At 34.6% G+C, this 23,589-nt stretch overlaps 1 protein-coding gene across 1 annotated transcript in view; it reads right to left on the bottom strand.

Moving 5' to 3' along the window:
* The window catches only part of KMT2E (lysine methyltransferase 2E (inactive)), a gene marked incomplete at its 3' end in the record, with an annotated part of 94,639 nt that overhangs the window by 17,093 nt on the left and 53,957 nt on the right, over positions 1 to 23,589 (bottom strand). The window contains exons 7-15 of the mRNA XM_024756716.1: positions 20,564 to 20,622; positions 19,492 to 19,664; positions 15,188 to 15,226; positions 10,574 to 10,804; positions 10,325 to 10,455; positions 8,874 to 8,991; positions 7,767 to 7,876; positions 4,449 to 4,713; positions 3,406 to 3,504 (exon numbers count right to left, since the gene is read on the bottom strand). Coding sequence (XP_024612484.1) covers positions 3,406 to 3,504; positions 4,449 to 4,713; positions 7,767 to 7,876; positions 8,874 to 8,991; positions 10,325 to 10,455; positions 10,574 to 10,804; positions 15,188 to 15,226; positions 19,492 to 19,664; positions 20,564 to 20,622 — 1,225 coding nt within the window. The remainder of the gene's footprint in view (positions 1 to 3,405; positions 3,505 to 4,448; positions 4,714 to 7,766; positions 7,877 to 8,873; positions 8,992 to 10,324; positions 10,456 to 10,573; positions 10,805 to 15,187; positions 15,227 to 19,491; positions 19,665 to 20,563; positions 20,623 to 23,589) is intronic.

Consider the following 23,589-nt stretch of genomic DNA (forward strand, 5'->3'; position numbering starts at 1 on the left):
AATGGTAAATTCTACCTAGTTCATGAAATGACCTCTGATCCCTCCAGCTCTAAGTTACCTGTCATATATCTCCTTTACCACACTTCCTGCTGCATTGTAACTGTTTTCTAAATGCCCTTGAAGGCAGAGATATTATCTTCCACTCTCAACAAAAGGAACAAAGTAGCAACCAAATTACATAAATCACCTGTGCTATTTTTGGAGACTGAGCAACATGCTAATATTAGGTTGTATATGGAACTGCCATTTGTGTAGATAAAAACTATCAAATCAACAATTTCATATGGTTCAAGCTATACTACAAAAAGATGGGCTGAAGTATATTTGAATTTGGACATTACATGGTACGTATCTGGGAGGAAAGTCTGACTTTTTATATTTCAATCTCATAGATACACGTGAGAACTGGTATCTCCTATTATAATACTTTAAAGTCTGTCCCATCACAGGAGAAAATTTAAATCAGTTTGACCTAAGTTTCTCAGGAGTTGACCTATCTTTCCAATTACTGATGTTAACATAGCCAATGTAAAAGGCAAACACTGGAGTAATAAAGGCTGATGAGTACTTAAACTTTTCGAAACAAAATATTTCAACCCACAAACACTAATACTTTGGGGAGTGGGAGGGGGCCATACCAGCCGCTTAAGAATTCTAGAGTGCATGCTTTTTTGCATTCTAGTCATTTGAGTATAGCAAAAATTCTATAATTAAAACATCCAGGCAAACATAGCAATTACAACTAACAACATTACAGTGACCTTGAAGGCTACAGGTTAAGGAACCAAGGATTTTTAAATACTTACTTCAAAGGGAACCCTCATACACTGTTTGCGGGAATGTAAATTGGTGCAGTCACTAAGGAAAACAGTATGGTGGTTCCTCAAAAAATTAAAAATAGGATCCAGCAATTCCACTTCTCAGTGTGTAAAGAAAACCACTAATTTGAAAACATACGTGTACCCCAATGTTCACAGCAGCATTATTTATAATTGCCAAGATATGGCAGCAACCTAAGTGTCCATCAACAGATGAATGGATAAAGATGTGACCAATATACACACATATATGTGTGTGTGTGTGTATTACACACACACACACACACACACAATGGACTACTACTCAGCCATAAAAAAAGGATGAAATTTTGCCATTTGCAGCAACATGGATGTGGAAGGCATTATGCTAAATGAAATAAGTCAGAGAAAGACAAATACTGTATGATATCTCTTATATGTGGAATCTAAAAAATACAACTAGTAATTACACACACACACACACACACACACAAAATGGACTACTACTCAGCCATAAAAAAAGGATGAAATTTTGCCATTTGCAGCAACATGGATGTGGAAGGCATTATGCTAAATGAAATAAGTCAGAGAAAGACAAATACTGTATGATATCTCTTATATGTGGAATCTAAAAAATACAACTAGTGAATATAAGAAAAAAGAAGCAGACTCACAGATATAGATAAACTAGTGGTTACCAGTGGGGAGAGGGAAGGGGGGGAGGGGAAGTATAGGGGTAGCAGATTAAGAGGTACAAACTACTAGGTATAAAATAAGCTACAAGGATATATTGTACAGCACAGGGAATATAGCCAATATTTTATAATAACTATAAATGGAGTATAACCTTTAAAAACAATCACTATTGTACGCCTGTAACTTATACAATATTGTACCTCAATACTTCAATAAAAAATATTTCATATCCCTTCAAAATACCAAATTCTAAATATTTACGTTTGTTTATTCCTATGAAAAATACTCAGCTGCACAACCACCTTAGTGGCATATATTAAAATGAATATGCTAAAACAGATATAAAAACATGAAGTATTCATTTATATTAATACAGCATACTAGTAGACAAAATCTGGACAAAACTGGATTCCCAAGTATGCCTTTTTGTCTATCTATCCAAAGTTCCATCATGTTCAACAAAAAGGCATTTCTCTTTCCTTCTGCCATCTCAAAATGAGGATGTTCTAAGTTCCACTAACTTTTTCAGCACTGAAAGAAGGAAGTATTTAAAAAGTAGCCCCAGAGTCATATAACAAACCTCCAGGTTTGAGTTTTCTTTTTTCCTCTCATTTCTCTCCCCTCAAAAGCACTGTTATAGCCCTTAAAGCCGCATTTGTATCAGACGCATGCCTCATACAGAAACCACTCATACCCTAAAGTGATCTTCTAAAAGTTTCTGCAGGATTATTGCAAAGACAAGGCTGTGGCAATTGTGGAATGAACTGGCCGATATTGAACATCTAGTCAAGAAAGGGCCATAGGTAATTTGGGTAGGTACAGGTAATTTATTAGATGTAACCCAATCTTGAAAAAGGTTCAAGATAATTCCTTTTAGAGGAAGAACTCCTTTTTCTTTATAAGCAACCTCCTCCAATATTTTCTCCTATATTTGTTTTTCTTCTCTCCTGTTCCTAACACTACCCTGTCCCATCAGAGCAGTGCTTCTGAAATCCTGAGGCTGTGAAACAGTTCTGCATTGCTTTTGCAATTTTGAACATCAACAATACATCAGTGTTAGAGGAATGACCATCAAGGCAATAAGAGAGAGTTACATTTAAGCAGGCCTACAATGACCAAAATCCAAAGATCCTACCGCTAAGTATATGACACCTGAGGTTCCATGAAATACATGAAAATCACTAAAACAGGAAACAAGGGAGCATATAAAATAAAGGGGAGTGGGGAAAGCCCATACTAAGATCATCAGTTGGTATATAAAGTCATTTTCAAATCTTAAGGCAAACTATATCTTAATGTCTTCTTAACTGGCCTAGACATTGTATCAATTGCTAAATTACTATGGATTTTTAAGAAAATATCTTGTCCTAGTTTTTATACAGGTTAAGATATTTCAAATAAATAGTACAGGGAGTGTAAATACTAAACTTATTTTAATGAAAACGTTATTTTATGATAGCAGTATGAGATGTAAAAATAGCAGCTGCCAAACAGTGGGTTTTCTTCTTTTTCGCATAAGCCATTTATTTAGTGCTATTATAAGCTTTAAAATTCCATTTTTGTTTTACATTAAATTATGAAGAGAAAGGATACATTTAGTTAATGAAAAACATTTTGAACAGTAATTCTGGCATTAAAATTAATAGTACTCTGCTTCAGAAATGTTAAAAATTTCTTAAATGTCAGAAATTCTAAATTGTCTAATGAACACACAGTGAAAATACAAAAGATTAGTGGAAGTTACTTGAATGGTAATGACAAAGCCAAATGAAATGCTCAGGGACACATCATGTTTGCTAACTTCAAAGAACAAGGTAAAGGCCCTCCTAAAGGCAGCAGCAAGTATTTTGGGACGAGCAGTGTCACTAAACCCAAGTGACAGAAGGAAGCTGCTACCGGCCTTCCAACTTACCATCTTCCTTCTCCTTTCTGCAATCTGTTCCTCTGACTCCATTTCTACTTCATTGCTAATGGGAGTTTTTTCTTCTATATCATCAATAAAATCTGGTTCCTGAAAGATGGAAATGACTGCTTTATAGAAACTACTACTCCATCTACAAACCAGAGGCACAGAACCATGTATTTTAAATGTCTTTCAACCAGAACTAATTAAACATAAAAATTACGAGAGTACTTAAATCCATTTCAGAAACTTAAAACTGGTTCTAAATTCAGGAAACTTTTCAAAATCATGCAATCAAATAATTTTGTTTTTCAAAGTTCTAGTCAATAATGTTCTTTATCAGTAGAGTCCGCAAAGCCTTAAGTTTATATTCTTACCAACACATAAACATATAAATTATTTCACATAACCCAGCGCCTACAAATACCAAGTGCTTAATAAAGGTTTGTTCAATTTAACACTTAAGGGAAACTACCCTTAGAAGATAAGACACTGGAGACGAATAAAAGCTTACTTAATCTTCACATTTAAAAGGTCCCGCCTAACTAACTTCCATTTGTTTAAAGGGCATATAACAAAATACTTCCTGGTGAAGCGGAAGTACAGGCCAAACTCTTTCCTCAAATTTATCTTATGTGTTTTTAAAATAACTTCCTCTCAAAAATCATATGTCCACCCCTATAGAATTGATTTCATTATGTCCCAAATATTAAAGGAAAGGAATCATTATGGCTTAAGACTTTAAATAAGAACATTTATTACAAACATAAGGACAGTGCCATCTGGAAGAATTTTTTTAATTACCCAGTCTTAAGGAAAATCTTGTATTCAATTCTACAAGGATTTGCTGGGTGAGCTGTTTCTTAAAAGTTTAACAAATATTGTACAAATTCTAGCAGAACCTGTAGTTTACATTTATAAGTACTTCATTAAATAAGAGAATGACTTAAAAAGTTTAAGCCATTTTATATAAAAAATAGGATAAAATATGACAAATTAATTTTCTTCTCTTAACTTCTTCCATCAAGAGTCAGTAGAGCATAGTTCAGTACCTGATTATTTGACACCGATAGTCTCAGAGGAGAAAGCTTTCTCTGTTTAGTTTCCGGGCTCTTCATTTTGTTCGCTGTCCCTTCACAATCCAAAGTAATATTCTGATTTTGTGTATCTTTTTCTTTTGAAATATCCTTTTCTTTTTTTCCTTTCTTCCTTCTGGTCTCATAACCACTATTGATGTTTTCCGTGGATTCAGAACTACGTTTCAGAACAGGGCACTCTGGATTTTCTTTGAGGCATGCACAATCCACCTTGTACTTACTGGAAAGAAAACCAGTTAAATATTTGTTCAAGATATAGACTGTAATATTTTCTAATCCATTTTAAGCTACACCTCCACAAAACTGTATGCTATTACTAATTATAAGCAATCGTTTTTGCTAATTTTCATTCCTTGTAACTATGACAAAATAAATTTTCTCATAAAAACAATATAATAATTAGAAGTTGATTTCTGACCAGAGATTGGTCATAATCATAAGGATAACCAGTGATGGGTTTCAGAAGGAAAAAACTCCAATAAATTAAAACTGAGTCTTTTTAAGTCAAATGATACCATGGCATATTTTAAGGCAAAAACCCCAGGTTACCTCAGAGTGCTATAAAGTGTATATGCAGAATATGATAAAATACTCTAAATCTGACCTAAATAAAAAATGCTAGGTACAATAAATACCAAACCTTAACTAGTTTGTCTTATACTTTAAGGAATGATTTCAATAACCAGGGTTCTTTAAAAAGCTACCTTGAAAAAACTGAATGTCATGTTTGCCTTTGCCCTTAGGTATTCCCTCTTTCAAATAAACGGAAGCTTGAAAAATAATTGCACTACCTCTCATCTTCACAGTAGTGATAATTATTACTCCTATTTTACAGATGAGATTAAAGCTCAGAAGGTCAGTATCTTGTCCAAAGTCACACATTAAGTGCTAGGGATGACATTCAAATACAGGTCTGAGTCCAAAGCCCACACTTTTCAGCTCTTCAGTATTTCTTAACTCTCTACCCTCTTGTCTACCACCAAGAGTCAGTTCATCTCTAGGATATAGGCTGAATGCCCAAACCAGAGTTAAATAATAACAGAAGACTCCCACTTTGCATGTTTTGAGTAGTTTGTTCATAATAAAAAATAATTTACTTTTCCAAGTTTCTAATACGCCTAACTCATTCACTTTCAACACTGGTAGAAAGCTACAAGTCAAACTGTCTAATTCTGTGAATCGGGTAGAACTCAAACATCATGGTCTACCCCTCACCTCTCCAAATCAGGCAGTAACAGAAACTAGCTGGAAACTTTTTCTAGATATTTTCTTTGATTTTAGGACAACAGAACTGCAAATAATAATGATGACAACTGCTAATATTTATTCAGCACTTATTTTGTATCAAGAATGGTTTTAAACCCTTTACATGTGTTAACTCAATCTTCGAAATATTCCTGTTAGGTATTATTTTTCTCATATTATAATGAGGTAATGAGGCAGAGAGAGATGACAAAATTGGTCCAAGGTTACATAACTAATATAAGTGACCGAGCTAGGATTTGAAAGCAGAGAGTCAGATTATAAAAAGCTTATATTTTTAACCACTGTGGGAAACAGTCCCCCAAAGCAATGAGCAAAGAGCTATTATGCTCAATTTTCCACCTTGGTGGTGGGGCGGAGAAAGAGCTAAAAAGGAAACACTTTAGTTATCAGGATAAATCTGACTCCAACAATCAAGCAGAGATGCATATACTGAAGGAAGAGGGATTTCATTGACAGAAAACATAATGGACATTAAAAACGTCTGCATGTAAAATGGATACCACACAAACTTTTAAAAATAAAATACAGGAGGATATGAACTGAAATCCTTATAACCCAAAAGATTATAGAATATATAAAGAAGTGCCTCCACCCACATCGGTTTAAAAAAAAAGACTACCCAGCAGAAAAATGAACAGATGATGAGACAAGTCATAAGAGAGGAATCCAAATGACAAATGAATATATAAAAGGATCTTTGGGCTCTTAAAATAATCATGGAAGATGGTAATTACAAATATAAAAAGATACTATCTCACACAGATTAACATCGATTTTTAAAGTACAGTAAAGAAGCGTTGCAAGGAAGCGAAGCTATGGGAGTATAAACTGGTCATTCACCCACGTCTGGTAAAAACTGAGGCTGTACACATTCTACAACCCAGCAATTCCACCTCTACGTCCCTATCATGGAGAGAACATGTACACATGCAGCATTTTTTGTAAATCTAAAGGTCCACCAATAGTGGAATGGATAAATGCCATCAGCAGTGAAAATAAATGAATTAGAGCTACACATAACAAAAGAACTGAATCTCACAAAAGTAATGAATGAGAAAAGATGAATGCAAAATAATACAGATTATAATTTCCATAAATTCTTAAAATATACAAAACTACTCCATACTATTTAGGGACATCTACAGACATAGTAAAAATGTTAAACTCATAAAAATGTTAAACTCACCAAATTAAAGATGGCAGTTATCTCTGGTAAAAGACAGAGGATAGACGCAATCGGGCTGCTAAACATATGGGCCTTTAATGGATAATGTTTTGCTTCTTAATTTGGAAATGAGGCACATGGACTTTTTTTTTTTTTTTTTGGCCACGCGGTTCGTAGGATCTCAGTTCACTGACCACGGATTGAACTCAGGCCACTTAAGTGAAAGCACGGAGTCCTAACCATCAGGGAACTCCCTACATGGACTTTTGTATTACTATTTTTTACAGTAAAATTTTTAAAATTTAAATTGCAGTTTCTCTACTCAGAATTAACTTTTCTTAGTGTTAATCAACTCTTCTTTAGTGTTTCAGAACAACAGGTCTCAGAGTTTCCTCGTACGATCGCCAACAAACCCTTTCAATTTATACTGCAAAGAAACTTTGGCACAATTTCCTTTCTTCTGAGGGGCAATAAGTGAAATTATCCATTTCTACTGATTAACCAAATTAATTGAATGAGTAAAACTCTACACTCTACCTAAAATACAAGAAAGAAAAGAAGGAAAATATTCTCACATAAACAAGGTCAGTATTGCTCAATTAGGATTACTAATTATTATACTATGAGCATTACATTACAATAATAAGAAAAGTTTGGAAGAGCAAAGCAACCATGCTGTAATGGAAGCTGATATCAGAATGCTTGTTTCCAAGTATTTTTAATTGCCTAATGGTAAATAAAAATAGAAAGCTAAAGAAGTAATGACAATACCTACATTTTTATAAGGACATTAAGGAATTATTTCAAAACAACAGGTATCATATTTACAGACTTGAACTTACCAATTCCCATAGTCAAAATCAAAGGCAATAGTAATTTCAGTTCCCTTTGGAATACTTTGTACAGAATAAATGTAAAGATGTATGGTTCCATCCTCAATTTCATGCCTCACCTGTTAGTTAAAAGAATAATTTTGTATTTCCATAAATATATGTCTCTATAAATTATTTTCTACCTTTAGAAGCATCTCATCTTGCAATTTTGAAAACTATTCTTTTCAAAGTAATTCACAAATACAACATGGAAAATATGCCATTAATTACAAGACTTGTACCTAAATCAGTGGTTATCAACTGGGAAGGAGGTACACATCTATGCAAGTTTGATGCAGGCTCTAGGAGCATCGAAAAGAAAATAACTCTATTTCATCAATTCTATGGTGCATATTTTTTCCCCTTTTAAAATCTGTGAAATTGGGAGTTTTACAAGTGATGGCATCTTTGATTTAATGAAACGCATTAATGGTACAGTTTATAAATATATAGTTAAAGTACAGTTTAACACTATACTTTTCTGTGATATACACTGTTCTAGGTACTCTACATGTATTAACTCCTTTAGTCCACATAACATCTTTTTACAGATAAAACTGAAGCACAGACAAGGTTACAAAGCTAGTAAGTCAAAAAGAAGACATGAATCTGTAAGTCTTGCTTCAAAACCTACACTTAACTGTAACATTATATAACTAGAAAACATTTATTTTGGTATATGAAAAACAAAACCAGAAATATTATTTTATACACTACTTCTAAAACATAATTTACTATAGCACATATAAAATCTACTTTAGTTTTCAGCTTCGTCATCTACCTTGATCAAATCAGAGCATATATTTGACTCATAAATAGAGCTTCCAGAATAAACAGAGAAGTCCAGTATTTTCTCTTACAAGTAACATCACAATTTCTTCAATGCTCAAAGTAACCTGAGACCTCACAGCCAGTTATCACCTAAATTTTCATAATGGAAAGATGTTGGGCAGTATAAAATGCATCAACAACTAAAAACTGTTGGTCTGTTTTAGGCCACCAGACTTTTTTGTGCTTAATACTCAGATTCCACACACTCCCTACCCCTGCCTCCCCAAAGGATTTCTATAAGCTTACCTCTGCATTCGGTGTACAGGAACGCCTAATGAACCGAGCTTCATTCCCAAAAGTCCTTGCATCAACACACATTTCTAGACCATGAAATTTAGAATAGAATAAAACAAAAGGGTATGGTCTACAAAAAAAGAAATGCATTAGAAACTATTAACATTTTGAATTTAAGAAATTTCTAAAAGACTCATAGTAAGTAGGGAGGCCAAGATTTGAATATACGCAGTCTGATACCAGAACCCATTCTTAACCACTAGGCTAATTCATGCTAATAAGATTTTTACCTGCTCATATAACCTTACCTAAACCAAAGACAATTAATTCAGGTGGGAATTCAAATTTACAAAGAATGATAAAAAGGGAGTGACTACTGCCTTTACATAAGGATTCATAATGAGATGCCATTAAAGTTCCTATCAGTGCATTTACGTGTTTGATTTACAGCACTGTTTCAGATCAAATCTGCTATATGAAAGGGAAAGATTCTTGTATATCTTTCATAACTTAAGTAACTCAGTTATAAACAATACGAAATATTTTAAATAATTATAGCATATAGGCTGAGAATGTTATTTCCCTAGAGATGCAAACATATTTCTAGACCTCAGGGAAGCGATGGCTATCACAAGATCACATCAATTCCCACCCCCAAAATCACAAATGATAGAAGAGGGCTCCAAAGTCCTTCCAGTACCAAGAAAGTCGGAGTTCAAAGTGATGACAATAATGTAAGACCAAATCTAACATCCTCTGATAAAAGAAGGACGTGGTCACCAGTGGTCTTTGCAGGTTCTAGCAATTATAAGGAATTAGGAAAGGTCCTAGATGGAAAGGGTTCCTTATAATCTCAGGTAATCAGACTTTTTCATTAATGTCCACCTATATTGCTACAGTTTATCTTTGAAGTAGATTGTTTTAGGAGTGTCAGCACGATAGGGATGGGTAAGAGACTAAGGAATAGGGACTTCCCTGGTGGCGCAGTGGTTAAGAAGCCACCTGCCAATGCAGGGGACACGGGTTTGATCCCTAGTCCAGGAAGATCCCACATGCCACGGAGCAACTAAGCCCATGTGCCACAACTGAGCCTGTGCTCTAGAGCCCGTGAGCCACAACTACTGAGCCCATGAGCCACAACTACTGAAGCCCGCGTGCCTAGAGCCCGTGCTCTGCAACAAGAGAAGCCACCGCAATGAGGCGCCCGCACACAGCAACAAAGAGTAGTCCCCGCTCGCCACAACTAGAGAAAACCCACACATAGCAATGAAGACCCAACGCAAGCAAAAATAAATTAATTAATTTTAAAAGAGACTAAGGAATATATCTGCATCTACAGTTTTAAATATTAAAATAATCCCTTAGAAAACAAAATACACATAAACAATAGCTTTGTGCTTAAAATAGCCAAAAATTCAATACTTAACTACAGAAAACTAACATGGAGAAATAAATGAATATACCTCTTAAAGAAATATCCATTTGCTTCAAACTGTTCTCTTAACATAAACTTCCCTCTGTATTCAATGATAAGTGCATCAGGAGGCAAATCTTTTGCAGATTTCAGAATTTTCTTATTTTTTTGTATATGGCTCTACAATCAGAGAAAAGTTGAGATTAACTAAAACCAGACTGCTTTCAGTCTAAGTACTTAAGATATACAGTAGAAAAAGGTTTTTGTTTTATCATCTCTTGGCAAATGATATATTTACCTCTACAGGAGGTTTGAAGATCAAATTATTGGTATTCAAATCTGATTTATTTATCTCTTTTTTGTCATTTCCGTTGCCCAGTCTCAGAGCTATTCTTTGTGCCTCCCTCTGAACACCCTCACTATATTGGTTATTATTTGCCTCTTCGTATCGATCCATCCATGCTTTAATTTTTGTCTCCCATCCAAAATTTGAACCATCAGACGAAGGATCAATCTCTGGAGCTGAGCCCTAAAATCATAGCAAACTAAGCATTAATATCTGGATTTTAAGTATTTACACACACACACACGCACACACACACACACACACACACACACAATATGACAATCTATATAAAAGAATACAATATAAACCAGAAATAATGATAGGCTTTCTAAGTTGGTCCTAGTAGGAAAAAGAAAAAAAAAAAGACCATAAGTGAGCAGCTTAATACATTTTTATACTGATGCCAGACACACGAGTTGGAAAACTGAAGGAAGCAGAGTTAAGTTGAATAGCAGAAGTTGAAGCTTCACTACTGTAGCCAAATGGAGGCTTTCAATAAAACTGAAAATACCCAAAACTTTGGAGTCACTGTCAGCTAACGGTTAAAAAAAGATAGCGTGTAATAATTTTTTTGAGACTGCCAATATCTACTCTGTACTCACAGTTCTATTTAACCAGAATAAATTTGCAATTATTATGTAAACTATACATACTACATATTAAGTATAAACTTATTTTCTGATATAATACTTCAACTTTTAACATGTTTTATAATAAAAATATACTTTGATATCTTAATTTTGTATAATTCCAAGATCTATAATCAACTGTCCACATGATAAATTCAACATGAGAATAAAATGTCTCACAAAATAAAGACCTTTAAGCTTAAGTGCTTGCTCCTCCTCATACCCCCTATTAAAAATCTGTAAGATAAGATTGCTAAGTGCCAAAATGCAGCAAGATGTTTTTTGATCCATCTTTTAGAGTAATGAAAATAAAAACAAAAATAAACAAATGGGACCTAATTAAACTTAAAAACTTTTGCACACCAAAGGAAACCAAGAACAAAACGAAAAGACAACCTACAGAATGGGAGAAAGTCTTTGCAAACAAGGTGACCAACAAGGGATTAACCTCCAGAGTATACAAACAGCTCATGCGGCTCAATATCAAAAAAACTAACAACCCAATCAAAAAATGGGCAGACGACCTAAATAGATGGACAAGAGGCACATGAAAAGATGCTCAACATCGCTAATTATTAGAGAAATGCAAATCAAAACTACAATAAGGTATCACCTCTCACCAATCAGAATGGCCATCATCAAAAATTCTACAAACAATAAATGCTGGAGAGGGTGTGGAGAAAAGGGAACCCTCTTGCACTGTTGGTGGGAATGTAAATTGGTACAGCCACTATGGAGAACAGTATGGAGGTTCCTTAAAAAACTGAAAATAGAGCTACCACACGATCCAGCAATCCTACTCCTGGGCATACGTCTGCAGAAAACCATAGTTCGAAAAGATACATGCACCCCATTGTTCACTGCAGCACTATATACAATAGCCAGGACATGGACAACCTAAATGTCCATCGATGGATGAATGGATAAAGAAGAGGTGGTACATACATACAATGGAATATTACTCAGCCATAGAAAGAACAAAATAATGCCATTTGCAGCAACATGGATGGATCTAGAGATTGTCAGACTGAGTGAAGTAAGTCAAAGAGAAAGACAAATGTCATACGATACCGCTTGTATGTGGAATCTAAAACAATGGTACAAATGAACTAATTTACAAAACAGAAATAGAGTCACAGATGCAGAAAACAAACTTATGGTTTGGTTACCAAGGGGGAAAGGGGGGAGGGATAAATTGGGACATTAGGAATGACGTATACACACTACTATATATAAAATAGATAACTAATAAGGACCTACTGTATAGCACAGGCAACTCTACTCAGTACTCTGTAATGACTTATATGGGAAAAGAATCTAAAAAAGAGTGGATATACGTATATGTATAACTGATTCACTTTGCTGTACAGCAGAAACTAACACAACATTGTAAATCAACAATACTCTAATAAAAATTTTTTTAAAAAAGAAAAAGAATGCTAAATGCCAAGCAGTGAAAAGTTACAACCTCTCAATAGGTTTTAGGAAACAAAAAGGGAATCCTTTTCTCATTGGAATGCAACTTAGAGAAAGGCATAATTACCACACATTTAAAAAGTTTATTAAAGCCTGGACTCCCTCAATTAATTATTTGCAGTCTTAGGACGAAAATCAATTAATGCAGATAACAAAAACATATATCTTATCCATAGCATAATTCAAATTTATAATGGATTTATTAACACAAGAAGTTTCAATTTAGTTGTTTGCAAATGCTGTTCATCAATTCTTCTACAGAACGGAACACCTTTATGAGAAGATAGATTATTTCTATACTGTGTACAACCTACCATAACTGTGAAATTTAAAAATCACATATAGATTTCATGAAAATTCTTATATATGCTGCTAGACATGTACATGTGTATGGTAACACTTACTAAAATTTACCATCAGTCTACCTTCCATATAGGTAACTAATCTTTATTACAAAAAGTATTCTTTTCTATAATGAAACAAACGATAGTAAGTTGCTCAACTATTTGATAGGGGTAGATTTCTTTTACCAACTGATCTTTTACGGAATTATATATTCTACATTATAATGACCACTTGATAAAGAACAGATTTTTACAGAAATATGAAACATCACATATTTTGGGGCCTTTATTTTTATTTTTTTATTTTTCAGAATTTTCCATAGTGAATATGGCTTATATAATACAAAAATGTTTTTCAAATACTATATACAGACACAGAAGTTTACAATCACTTTTTTACTACCCCTATTTATTTGTTTATATATTGAGGTATAACTGATTTACAATATTACATTAGTTTCAGGTGGACAATGTAGTGATTCAAAATTTTTTATTGATCATACTTCATTTAAAGTGATTATAAAATATCTGCTATATTCCCTTTGCTTATTATTATTATCCTTGTAGCTTATTTATTCTATACATAGTAATTTGTACCTCTTAAGCCCCTAACCCCATCTTGCCCTTGTCACACCTCTTCCCCCACTGGTAACTACTAGTTTGTTCTCTGTATCTGTGAGTCTGTTTCTATTCTACTTATTCATTTGTTTTATTGTTTAGATTCCACATATAAGTGATAATATACAGTATTTGTCTTTCTCCTATATGACACTACATATTAAGGTTTTCATCAGCTTTATTAAAGAAATCGTCTCAGTTTTTAATTTGTTTTCTTTTTTGCTCTCCCTCCCCGCCAAATAAATCCTCTACTAACTTGGTTTCTCTTCAATACAGCTCTTCTATATCTCTTGAGCCTTTTTAATATGACAGAATTACTTATTAGAAATGTAATGATCTTAAAGACATATTCAAGTTAACGAAAAAATTTTCAAAGATGAACAAAGCATTTTTCAAATTTTAATTTGTCACTTCTTTACGTAATAAATGAAAATATCTCAGTTAAGTAAAAGATGCTCCTTCCTCATTAAGCCTGCTATTCAGATTAGATAAAATGGGAAAAAAGGAAAACCACTGGAGTATCAATAGTTCCAACAGCTTAATAAAAAACCCTTTTTCAGACCTCTTCATTCTGGTGTCAGAGAAAATCCCATAAATACAAGTTTAATATAGTAAATATAAAACCCCCAACTTTAACATATACAGAACATTTTATAAGACTTTGGACTTGCAGTATGCTGAGTGACACCATGTATTAACATTCTTAAGAAAAAGTTCCAAAACTATGCAAGAATAATCATTGGACAGCTGCTTAATGATCTGTTTTCCAGGAATGTGGAATAATTAATAATTATTACACTTTATACTATGGGGACAACACATGTATTCTAACATGCTTCCCACATCCTATTTTAATATCTGGCAACTTGAGATATTCATTCTCCTTTATTACCTAACCTAGAAAGTTAGAGTAACACTGTATAGTTGACCTCTGTGATCCAACAGAAACCTATCTTTTAAGGGGAGGCAGAGCTGGGGGGGGCTTGCTTCTCTCAGCAATCTTGGCATCTACAACATTGAGGATGTATTCTAATTAATTCAAGGCATAAGTGACTAGTTTGTACTTACACGGTGAATCTATGGTGATTTTATAATATTTTATAACTACTGACAACTAAATCACTAGAATTCCAACTTTGCAAAAGAGCAAAATTTCAAATTCCAAATATTATTTTGCATTTCTATGTCTGAATACTAGTGGTACTGGAGACACGGAATATAATGATAAATGAAATTTTTTAATTTTAGTATTAGAAATTTTACTATTAGAAATTACTTATATATCTCCTTTTGTTTAATGTTTTAACAGTGTTAACAAACTCCAAGAGTGGTATATTAACCCTATTATAATTCTCTATTGTCCCACTTCTGGTAAAGATAATAAGCAATAAAATGACACAGAATTAAGACAGCATAATTTACTTTATTATGAACAAGCAACCACTTAACCACTAGATATTTGACAACTGATAATAAGGGCTTAAATTTAATGTGTTTACCTTAACTCTTGATGATTTCCTAGATCCTTCACGAAAGGCCTGAAATAACATGGAATTCTGAGTTAGTTTTTTAAAAACTGGATATAATTAATATTTAAAAATGAGTTCACTCAAGCTTTTTATTGAAGCTTTTTATTGAAGCTTTTTATTGAAGTCGCATAAATAACACAAAATATGGTAATAACCAATACAGTCAGAACTAGGGGAATGTTGAAGTAAAGTCTTCTACTAGAACACTGTACTACTATTAAAAATAAATACAGACTATGTAATAACATGAAAATATGTATAAGATACAATGCTAAGAAAATTTCTAAATTTTCTGTGTGCTCAATATTACAATCATGGAAAAATATTTGATAAAAGTTGGAAGGTATTAAAAATATTGCAGTAGTTTTAAGTCATGAGCCAAGTTTTGGGGTGGGTTAAAATAATTTCTAAGTTAACTAGCGAGTAATACTTGAGCACTTACTAGTAGGGACTCAAATTATAAGCACTATGGTGAAAAGAACTGTACTTACTCAGTAAATATTGAATGGGAGCTCTCTAATCTGCCAAGTCCTAAAGTGTTAGCTAAGACTTACTTCACCACTCCACTCCCCAAAGTGTACACTCTTATTTCGAGAGACTTACGAACACTAAACCTAGAGTAAGCAATATAGTTCCTAATTTATTTAGGTTCCAAATTTGTGTGCAGACTATACGTTGGAAGACAGCAAGTTTTATTAAAAAGAGGAGGGGGCTTCCCTGGTGGCACAGTGGTTGAGAGTCTGCCTGCCGATGCAGGGGACACGGGTTCGTGCCCCGGTCCGGGAGGATGCCACATGCGGCAGAGCGGCTGGGCCCGTGAGCCATGGCCACTGAGCCTGCGCATCCGGAGCCTGTCCTCCGCAACGGGAGAGGCCACAACAGTGAGAGGCCCGCGTACCGCAAAAAAAAAAAAAACAAAAAAACAAAAAACAAAACAAAACAAAAAGAGGAGGAGGAGGAGGAGGAGGAGAAGGAGAAGCAGCAGCAGCAGCAAAGAACCTTCACGTAAAACACAGAAAAAGAGCTAGGACTATGGAGAATAAATATGTTCAGACAGGTGGACAACTGAAAGAAATACAATTCTGGTACTAAAGAAATATGAAAGATGGCACGCAATAGGAAGAAATATGTCGCACTCAAAGAAAAACTAATATACCGCACTTGTTACCTACTGAAAATAGTTATGACGTAAGACTGGCTAAAAAAAATGTAAAAGTAGGTCATGAAAGCCTTATTTAAAAACTCACATTTTAAGATTCTGACTTAAATACCGTATGTTCTTCACTATGATGGAGGAATCCATGAAATACCTCTGAGCAGAGAAGGGATATAAAAACGATATTCACAGAACATGTCAGAACCAAATGCAGAATGGACTAAAGTAAAAAGAGGATAAAGTTGGAGAAATTAAAGAAGATATTACTGTACTAGAGGTAATAAGGGCGTAGACTGGGTTTATAGAAGCAAAAAGGAAGAAAAATAACAATATACTGAAGAGACATTCCCAAGGAAAAATCAATAGTGCTTTTGACAATAACTCTGAATGTCAAAGACTAAAGATGACTTAAAGATTTTTAAACCTGGATAATGGCTGTGCTGCTGAAACAAAAGAAGAATCTGAAGTATGATGAAAGAAGATGCAAGTTTGATTTACAGAGGAAACACTGAAAGAAAAATAGAACATTCATAAGTAAGTAATATGTGCTGACCATAGTTTTATGAAAAAATTAATATCAAGTTTGAAAAATTCTTTTCAAGTAAAATTAGAAAATTTTTAAAATTAAAAAAAATTAAAATCCTAATATATGGGTCACAATACACAATCCATGTCTTTAACAGTGTTAACGCTTCATGCCAAAGCCCTAAACTGCTAAAACACCAACCAACAATACCTTAATAGGGTTTTATGAGTATTTTTAAAATGTCATCTGTCCAGAATGTCTATTGTTAACTCCATTCACATTTTTAACAGTTAGCCATAACAACAGGCTGAATAAAAAGCAAAATTAGATATATCCTTCTGCTATATATTTTTAACTATATATTGCCCCCAAATAATAATAAAAACTTAACAGTAAAGCAAACTAAATCTTTTACGCCCAGTTCCTGGATTTTTTTTTCTAACACTTATCAAGTATTACTAACTTAACAAGAGAGAAAAAATTCTCTTTTTAAATATACAACAATATTCTGAAACAAATAAAATGTGCTCCAAGACAGAATTGATTCATTTTAAATAGCCAAAAGTCATTTCAGCCAGAGAAAATGCAAAATCTGTTTTATTAAAAAAGTAGATTTGTTAATCTAGATGACCTAAAAATAGAACTACACAAGGATAACGTTTCCAAGTAACTTTTATACAGTAAACAGAGAAGGCATAATTTGAAAGCAGTAGATGAAAAAATTAGGTCAATACCTAAACATGAGTTCCTAAATTGTAAAAAGCACTTAATAGACAATCACTTTCTCTGCATAAGTTACAATCTGAGATGAGGAAAATAACAATGAAACAAAGCAAAATGTGCTTAAGTGCTGTAATAATAGGTTCAAGTGCCATGATGAAATGCAAAGAAAGATCATCATAGCAAATTTCATCGAAAAAAGTACTGCTTTAGATGGGCCTCAAAGTAGAGTAGGAGTTTAAAAGATAAAGATGGAGAAGAGAATATTCTGAACAATGAAGGGAACAGCTTAAGTAAAGATAACATATCAGAAATCAGACGGAGAATTTGGTAATAGTTGTCCAGACTGAATAAAATACAGGAGAAGAATAGCAAAATTAGAGAGAGACACATATGTGAAGACTGCTAGAATCAAGACTTATTTTAAACAGGGAGGTGAAATTAGAAAATGAAAAAGATATTTAAAAGTACATGCTGCCGGACTTCCCTGGTGGCGCAGTGGTTAAGAATCCGACTGCTGGGCTTCCCTGGTGGCGCAGTGGTTTAGAGTCCGCCTGCCGATGCAGGGGACACAGGTTCGTGCCCCGGTCTGGGAAGATCCCACATGCCGCAGAGCGGCTGGGCCCGTGAGCCATGGCCGCTGAGCCTGCGCGTCCGGAGCCTGTGCTCCGCAACGGGAGAGGCCACAACAGTGAGAGGCCCTCGTACCGCAAAAAAAACAAAAACAAAAACAAAACAAAAAAAAGAATCCGACTGCCAATGCACAGGGACACCGGTTTGAGCCCTGGCCTGGGAAGATCCCACACGCCGCGGAGCAACTAAACCCGTGTGCCACGACTACTGAGCCTGCGCACCTAGAGCCTGTGCTCCACAACAAGAGAAGCCACCACAGTGAGAAGCTTGTGCACCGCAATGAAGAGTAGCCCCGCTCACCTCAACTAGAGAAAGCCTGTGCACAGCAACCAAGACCCAACGCAGCCCCCAAAATTAATTAAATGTAAAAAAAAAAAAAAAAATACATGCTGCCTATTAAATAACCAAATAATATCATGAAGAATTACTCAAAAAAAAAATGATTTTATACCCACGTATAATTTCACTCTTTAATAAATATATAGTCATTATGGAAAGTATCTTTTACCTTACATGACAAAAAACTTCATTAGCAATTATAACAAATTTATTAAAAAGTGGCTTATAAATAGTTTTCTGCCATCATATCCTGGTGATATATATATATATTTTTTGCAGTACGTGGGCCTCTCACTGTTGTGGCCTCTCCCGTTGCGGAGCACAAGCTCCGGACGCGCAGGCTCAGCGGCCACGGCTCATGGGCCCAGCTGCTCCGTGGCATGTGGGATCTTCCCGGACCGGGGCATGAACCCGCGTCCCCTGCATCGGCAGGCAGACTCCTAACCACTGCGCCACCAGGGAAGCCCCTCCTGGTGATATTTTAATACAAAAATTTAAGTGAGAAAAATCTAGATCGTAAGAAATTCAACAAATGTGGAGCCTTATTAAAATGATTAAATATGATTCAGAGACAAACAGCTATAAACAACCATTCACAATCATTATATGCTCCTCTACCTCTTTATAAGCTATTAAAAATTTAGAACTGTTATTTCTGTTTTCTAAACCAACAACCTTCACTAAATCTTATTTTAGCTTTTGCATTTCTATGACTAGTCTCATCAGAGTGATGATTTAAAGCAGTTTGCAAACATTTTGCTCTACTCCATTTCAATCTTTAAAACACATTAAAAATTTTAAATGAGTTTGAGTAAGCTTAGATGCTGTTACCTTCTCTAGCTACTATCCATTACTTCTACCACTTCCTATCTATTCATCTTCAAAATAGGAAAAACTTACTTTTTTACATTTTGAAATGTTTTGTTCTTTCTCCCCACTTTTTTTCCTTCTTTTATCATTAACCTTGGAAACTCTCGAAGCAGTTAAAGTAATCGATGTCGGGGTATGCTGAAATGCAGTATATAATTCCACAGGAACCTCATCACCACTCTCAGTTGCACTGGTATCACCATCTTCAAAGGCAAAATAAAAATTATTGCACAAGTAATACTTCTACTTCAAACAATAAAACAGCATTCCACATGACAAACTACTTTCCCCCACCTTTCTGAAGAATAAACATTTTTTTTCACTTCCTCACTCAGTAAGACACATTTAAATGCAAACTGCAACTATATTTCTCGTATGTTAAACTAGAAAGGATACAAAATCTGACAACACACTCAGGTGGTGTGACTGTGGGAAACAGACACTTACAAACATAGCCAGTGGAAATTCAGAATTCTCTATGAAGGGGAATTTAGCTATATCTAGCAGAATTCTATATACACTTACCCTCTTCACCCAGCAGCCCCATTTCTAGGGATCTATCCACAGATAAAATGGGAAAAGTACAAAAAAACCCTTCTCCAAGAGGGTTTCATGACGTTACTATCTATAATAACAAAAACACTGGAAACACCCCAAATGTCCATCACACAGTTCAATGAACTATGGTTATTCAAAAATAGTTGTATTGGTGGCAACATGTTTTATAAGCCAAAGTGAAAGTTTAGCATATGTTAAAACTTCAAATCCTGTTCCTAAAAATGAAATAAACACTATTGCACATGATCAACTAACGGATCACCATCTTTCAAAACAGCAAACATATTTTACATCTTTAAACCAACAGGTTACCTATGTGCAAGAAAATATGATTTTTATTTATTTTCCATATTTCCTAAAATAAATACATTACTGTTCTATAAAATCTGTAAAAAAGAGTATTTAAAACCTACACTTGAGATTGTAAATTATATATACAATCAACATTCATTAGCAAGCAGTTTACGTCTGACTAAAAAATATGCAGGCCACTTATTCTCTCAATCATACTAAAGTTGATTTAGTATAGATCCTTTTCACCCACCTGACATATTTTCCCTTTTCCGGCGTTGTAGTAGCACTGCCCTCTCTTTATCCAAACTCCTATATTAAAATATTAACATGATTATTTATAAACTTTCATAAATTTAGATGTAAAGCAGATCTGTTTTAAATGTGATAAACTTGATAATTTCTTTAATGTACTTATTGAAAAATGCACAGTATAAAATATATGTACATCAACTTGCCTTACAGTTTAGATTTGATCTAGCATAATTAGCAGTAGATGCCAGTTAAGTGACTCTGTTGTGTTAAGAAAATAATTTTTTACTTTGGAAACTAGTACTTTTTTTTTCCAAACTGAAAAAAGCAAAAAGTCTGGGGGGAAATGTTAGCGTCATTATTGCATTATTACTATTTGCCTAAATTATTTCCAATTTTGAAATAATAAACACTAAACATTTAAAAATTAAGCAAAATATTTCATTAACCTCCCCCAGCCTCCGCTCATGAAGTACATCAGCCATAGTAACTGTTTACTTGCCCCGCCTTCCACCCCCAAAGCGTTTTCACTGTCTAAACTTATTAGTCTAAATGTCAAATAACTAGATATAGTTCTTACATGGGAGCTGAGATGGGAGAATAAGAGCTTTAGACTGAAATACCTACTACTCAGTAATAAGACTTGCCTTAATATCTAGTAGGACATAAAACTATCCTAGCATCACTGATAACTCTAGTTATCACAGAACAATAAGCAGATATCACTCAAGTGACTGTCCTCCCTAATGGTCAGTTTTTAAGCAAGCTTTACTGAAAATCAGCAGATATTTACCCCATGATTAAAAAAAAAGATTTTAACATGTTAAAAAAAACCTAACTATCTGGAAAAAGGCTAGTAACTATTATAAAGTGAAACAAAATCAAAGAAAAACCTCACTCATACAAGGATATGTCCACTCTCACCACTCTTATTCAACATAGTTTTGGAAGTCCTAGCCACAGCAATCAGAGAAGAAAATGAAAAGAAATCCAAACTGGAAAAGAAGAAGTAAAACTGTCACTGTTTGCAGATGACATGATACTATACATAGAAAATCCTAAAGATGCCACCAGAAAACTACTAGAGCTCATCTGGTAAAGTTGCAGGATACAAAATTAATGCACAGAAATCTCTTGCATTCCTATACACTAACAACGCAAGATCAGAAAGAGAAATTAAGGAAACACTCCCATTTACTGCAATGAAAAGAATAAAATACCTAGGAATAAACCTACCTAAGGAGGCAAAAGACCTGTACTCAGAAAACTATAAAGAACTCATTGAAGAAATCAAAGATGACACAGATGGGAGAAATATACCATGTTCTTGGATTGGAACAATCAATATTGTGAAAATGACTATACTACCCAAAGCAATCTACAGATTCAGTGCAATCCCTCTCAAATTACCAATGGCATTCTTCACAAAATTAGAACAAAAAATTTTACAATTTGTATGGAAACACAAAAGACCCTGAATACCCAAAGCAATCTTGAGAAAGAAAAATGGAGCTGGAGGAATTAGACTCAACTTCAAACTATACAACAAAGCTACAGTAATCAAGACAGCATGGTACTAGCACAAAAACAGACATATAGATCAATGGAACAGGAGAGAGAGCCCAGAGATAAACCCATGCACCTACGGTCACCTAATCTATGACAAAGGAAGCAAGAATATACAATGGAGATAAGACAGCCTCTTCAATAAGTGGTGCTGGGAAAACTGGACAGCTACATGTAAAAGAATGAAATTAGAACACTCCCTAACACCATACACAAAAATAAACTCAAAATGGATTAAAGACCTAAATGTAAGACCGGACACTGTAAAACTTTCAGAGGAAAACATAGGAAAAACACTCTTTGACATAAACCACAGCAAGATCTTTTTTGACCCACCTCCTACAGTAATGAAGATAAAAACAGAAGTAAACAAATGGGACCTAATGAAACTTAAAAGCTTTTGCACAGCAAAGGAAACCATAAACAAACCAAAAAGACAACCCTCAGAATGGGAGAAAATATTTGCAAACAAAGCAACCAACAGGGGATTAATCTCCAAAATATACAAACAGCTCATGGAGCTTAATATTAAAAAAAATTTAAAAAAAACTAACAACCCAATCAACAAATGGGTGGACGACCTAAATAGACATCTCTGCAAAGAAGACATACAGATGGCCAAGACGCACATGAAAAGATGCTCAACATCACTAATTATTAGAGAAATGCAAATCAAAACTACAATGAGGTATCACCTCTCACCACTCAGAATGGCCATCATCAAAAAATCTACAAACAGGGCTTCCCTGGTGGTGCAGTGGTTGAGAGTCTGCCTGCCGATGCAGGGGACACGGGTTCGTGCCCCGGTCCGGGAAGATCCCACATGCCACGGAGTGGCTAGGCCTGTGAGCCATGGCTGCTGAGCCTGCACGTCCAGAGCCTGTGCTCCGCAATGGGAGAGGCCACAACAGTGAGAGGCCCGCGTACTGCAAAAAAAAAAAAAAATCTACAAACAATAAATGCTGGAGAGGGTGTGGAAAAAAGCGAACCCTCTTGCACTGTTGGTGGGAATGTAAACTGATACAGCCACTATGGAGAACAGTATGGAGGTTCCTTGAAAAACTAAAAATACAACTATCATATGACCCAGCAATCCCACTATTGGTCACATACCCTGAGAAAATCGTAATTCAAAAGAACACATGTACCCCAGTGTTCACTGCAGCACTATTTACAATAGCTAGGATATGGAAACAACCTAAATGTCTAACAATAGATGAATAGATAAGGAAGATATGGTACATATATACAATGGAATATTACTTAGCCATAGAAAGGAACGAAATTGGGTCATTTGTAGAGATGTGGATGGACCTAGAGTCTGTCAAACAGAGAAAAGTAAGTCAGAAAAACAAATATCGTACATTAATGCATATACATGGAATCTAGAAAAATGGTAGAGATGAACCTACTTCCAGGGCAGGAATAGAGATGCAAACGTAGAGAATGGACATGTGGACA

This window comes from Neophocaena asiaeorientalis, unplaced genomic scaffold (assembly GCF_003031525.2).
Source record: "Neophocaena asiaeorientalis asiaeorientalis breed wild unplaced genomic scaffold, Neophocaena_asiaeorientalis_V1.1 scaffold472, whole genome shotgun sequence".
Classification (NCBI taxonomy): Eukaryota; Metazoa; Chordata; class Mammalia; order Artiodactyla; family Phocoenidae; genus Neophocaena; species Neophocaena asiaeorientalis.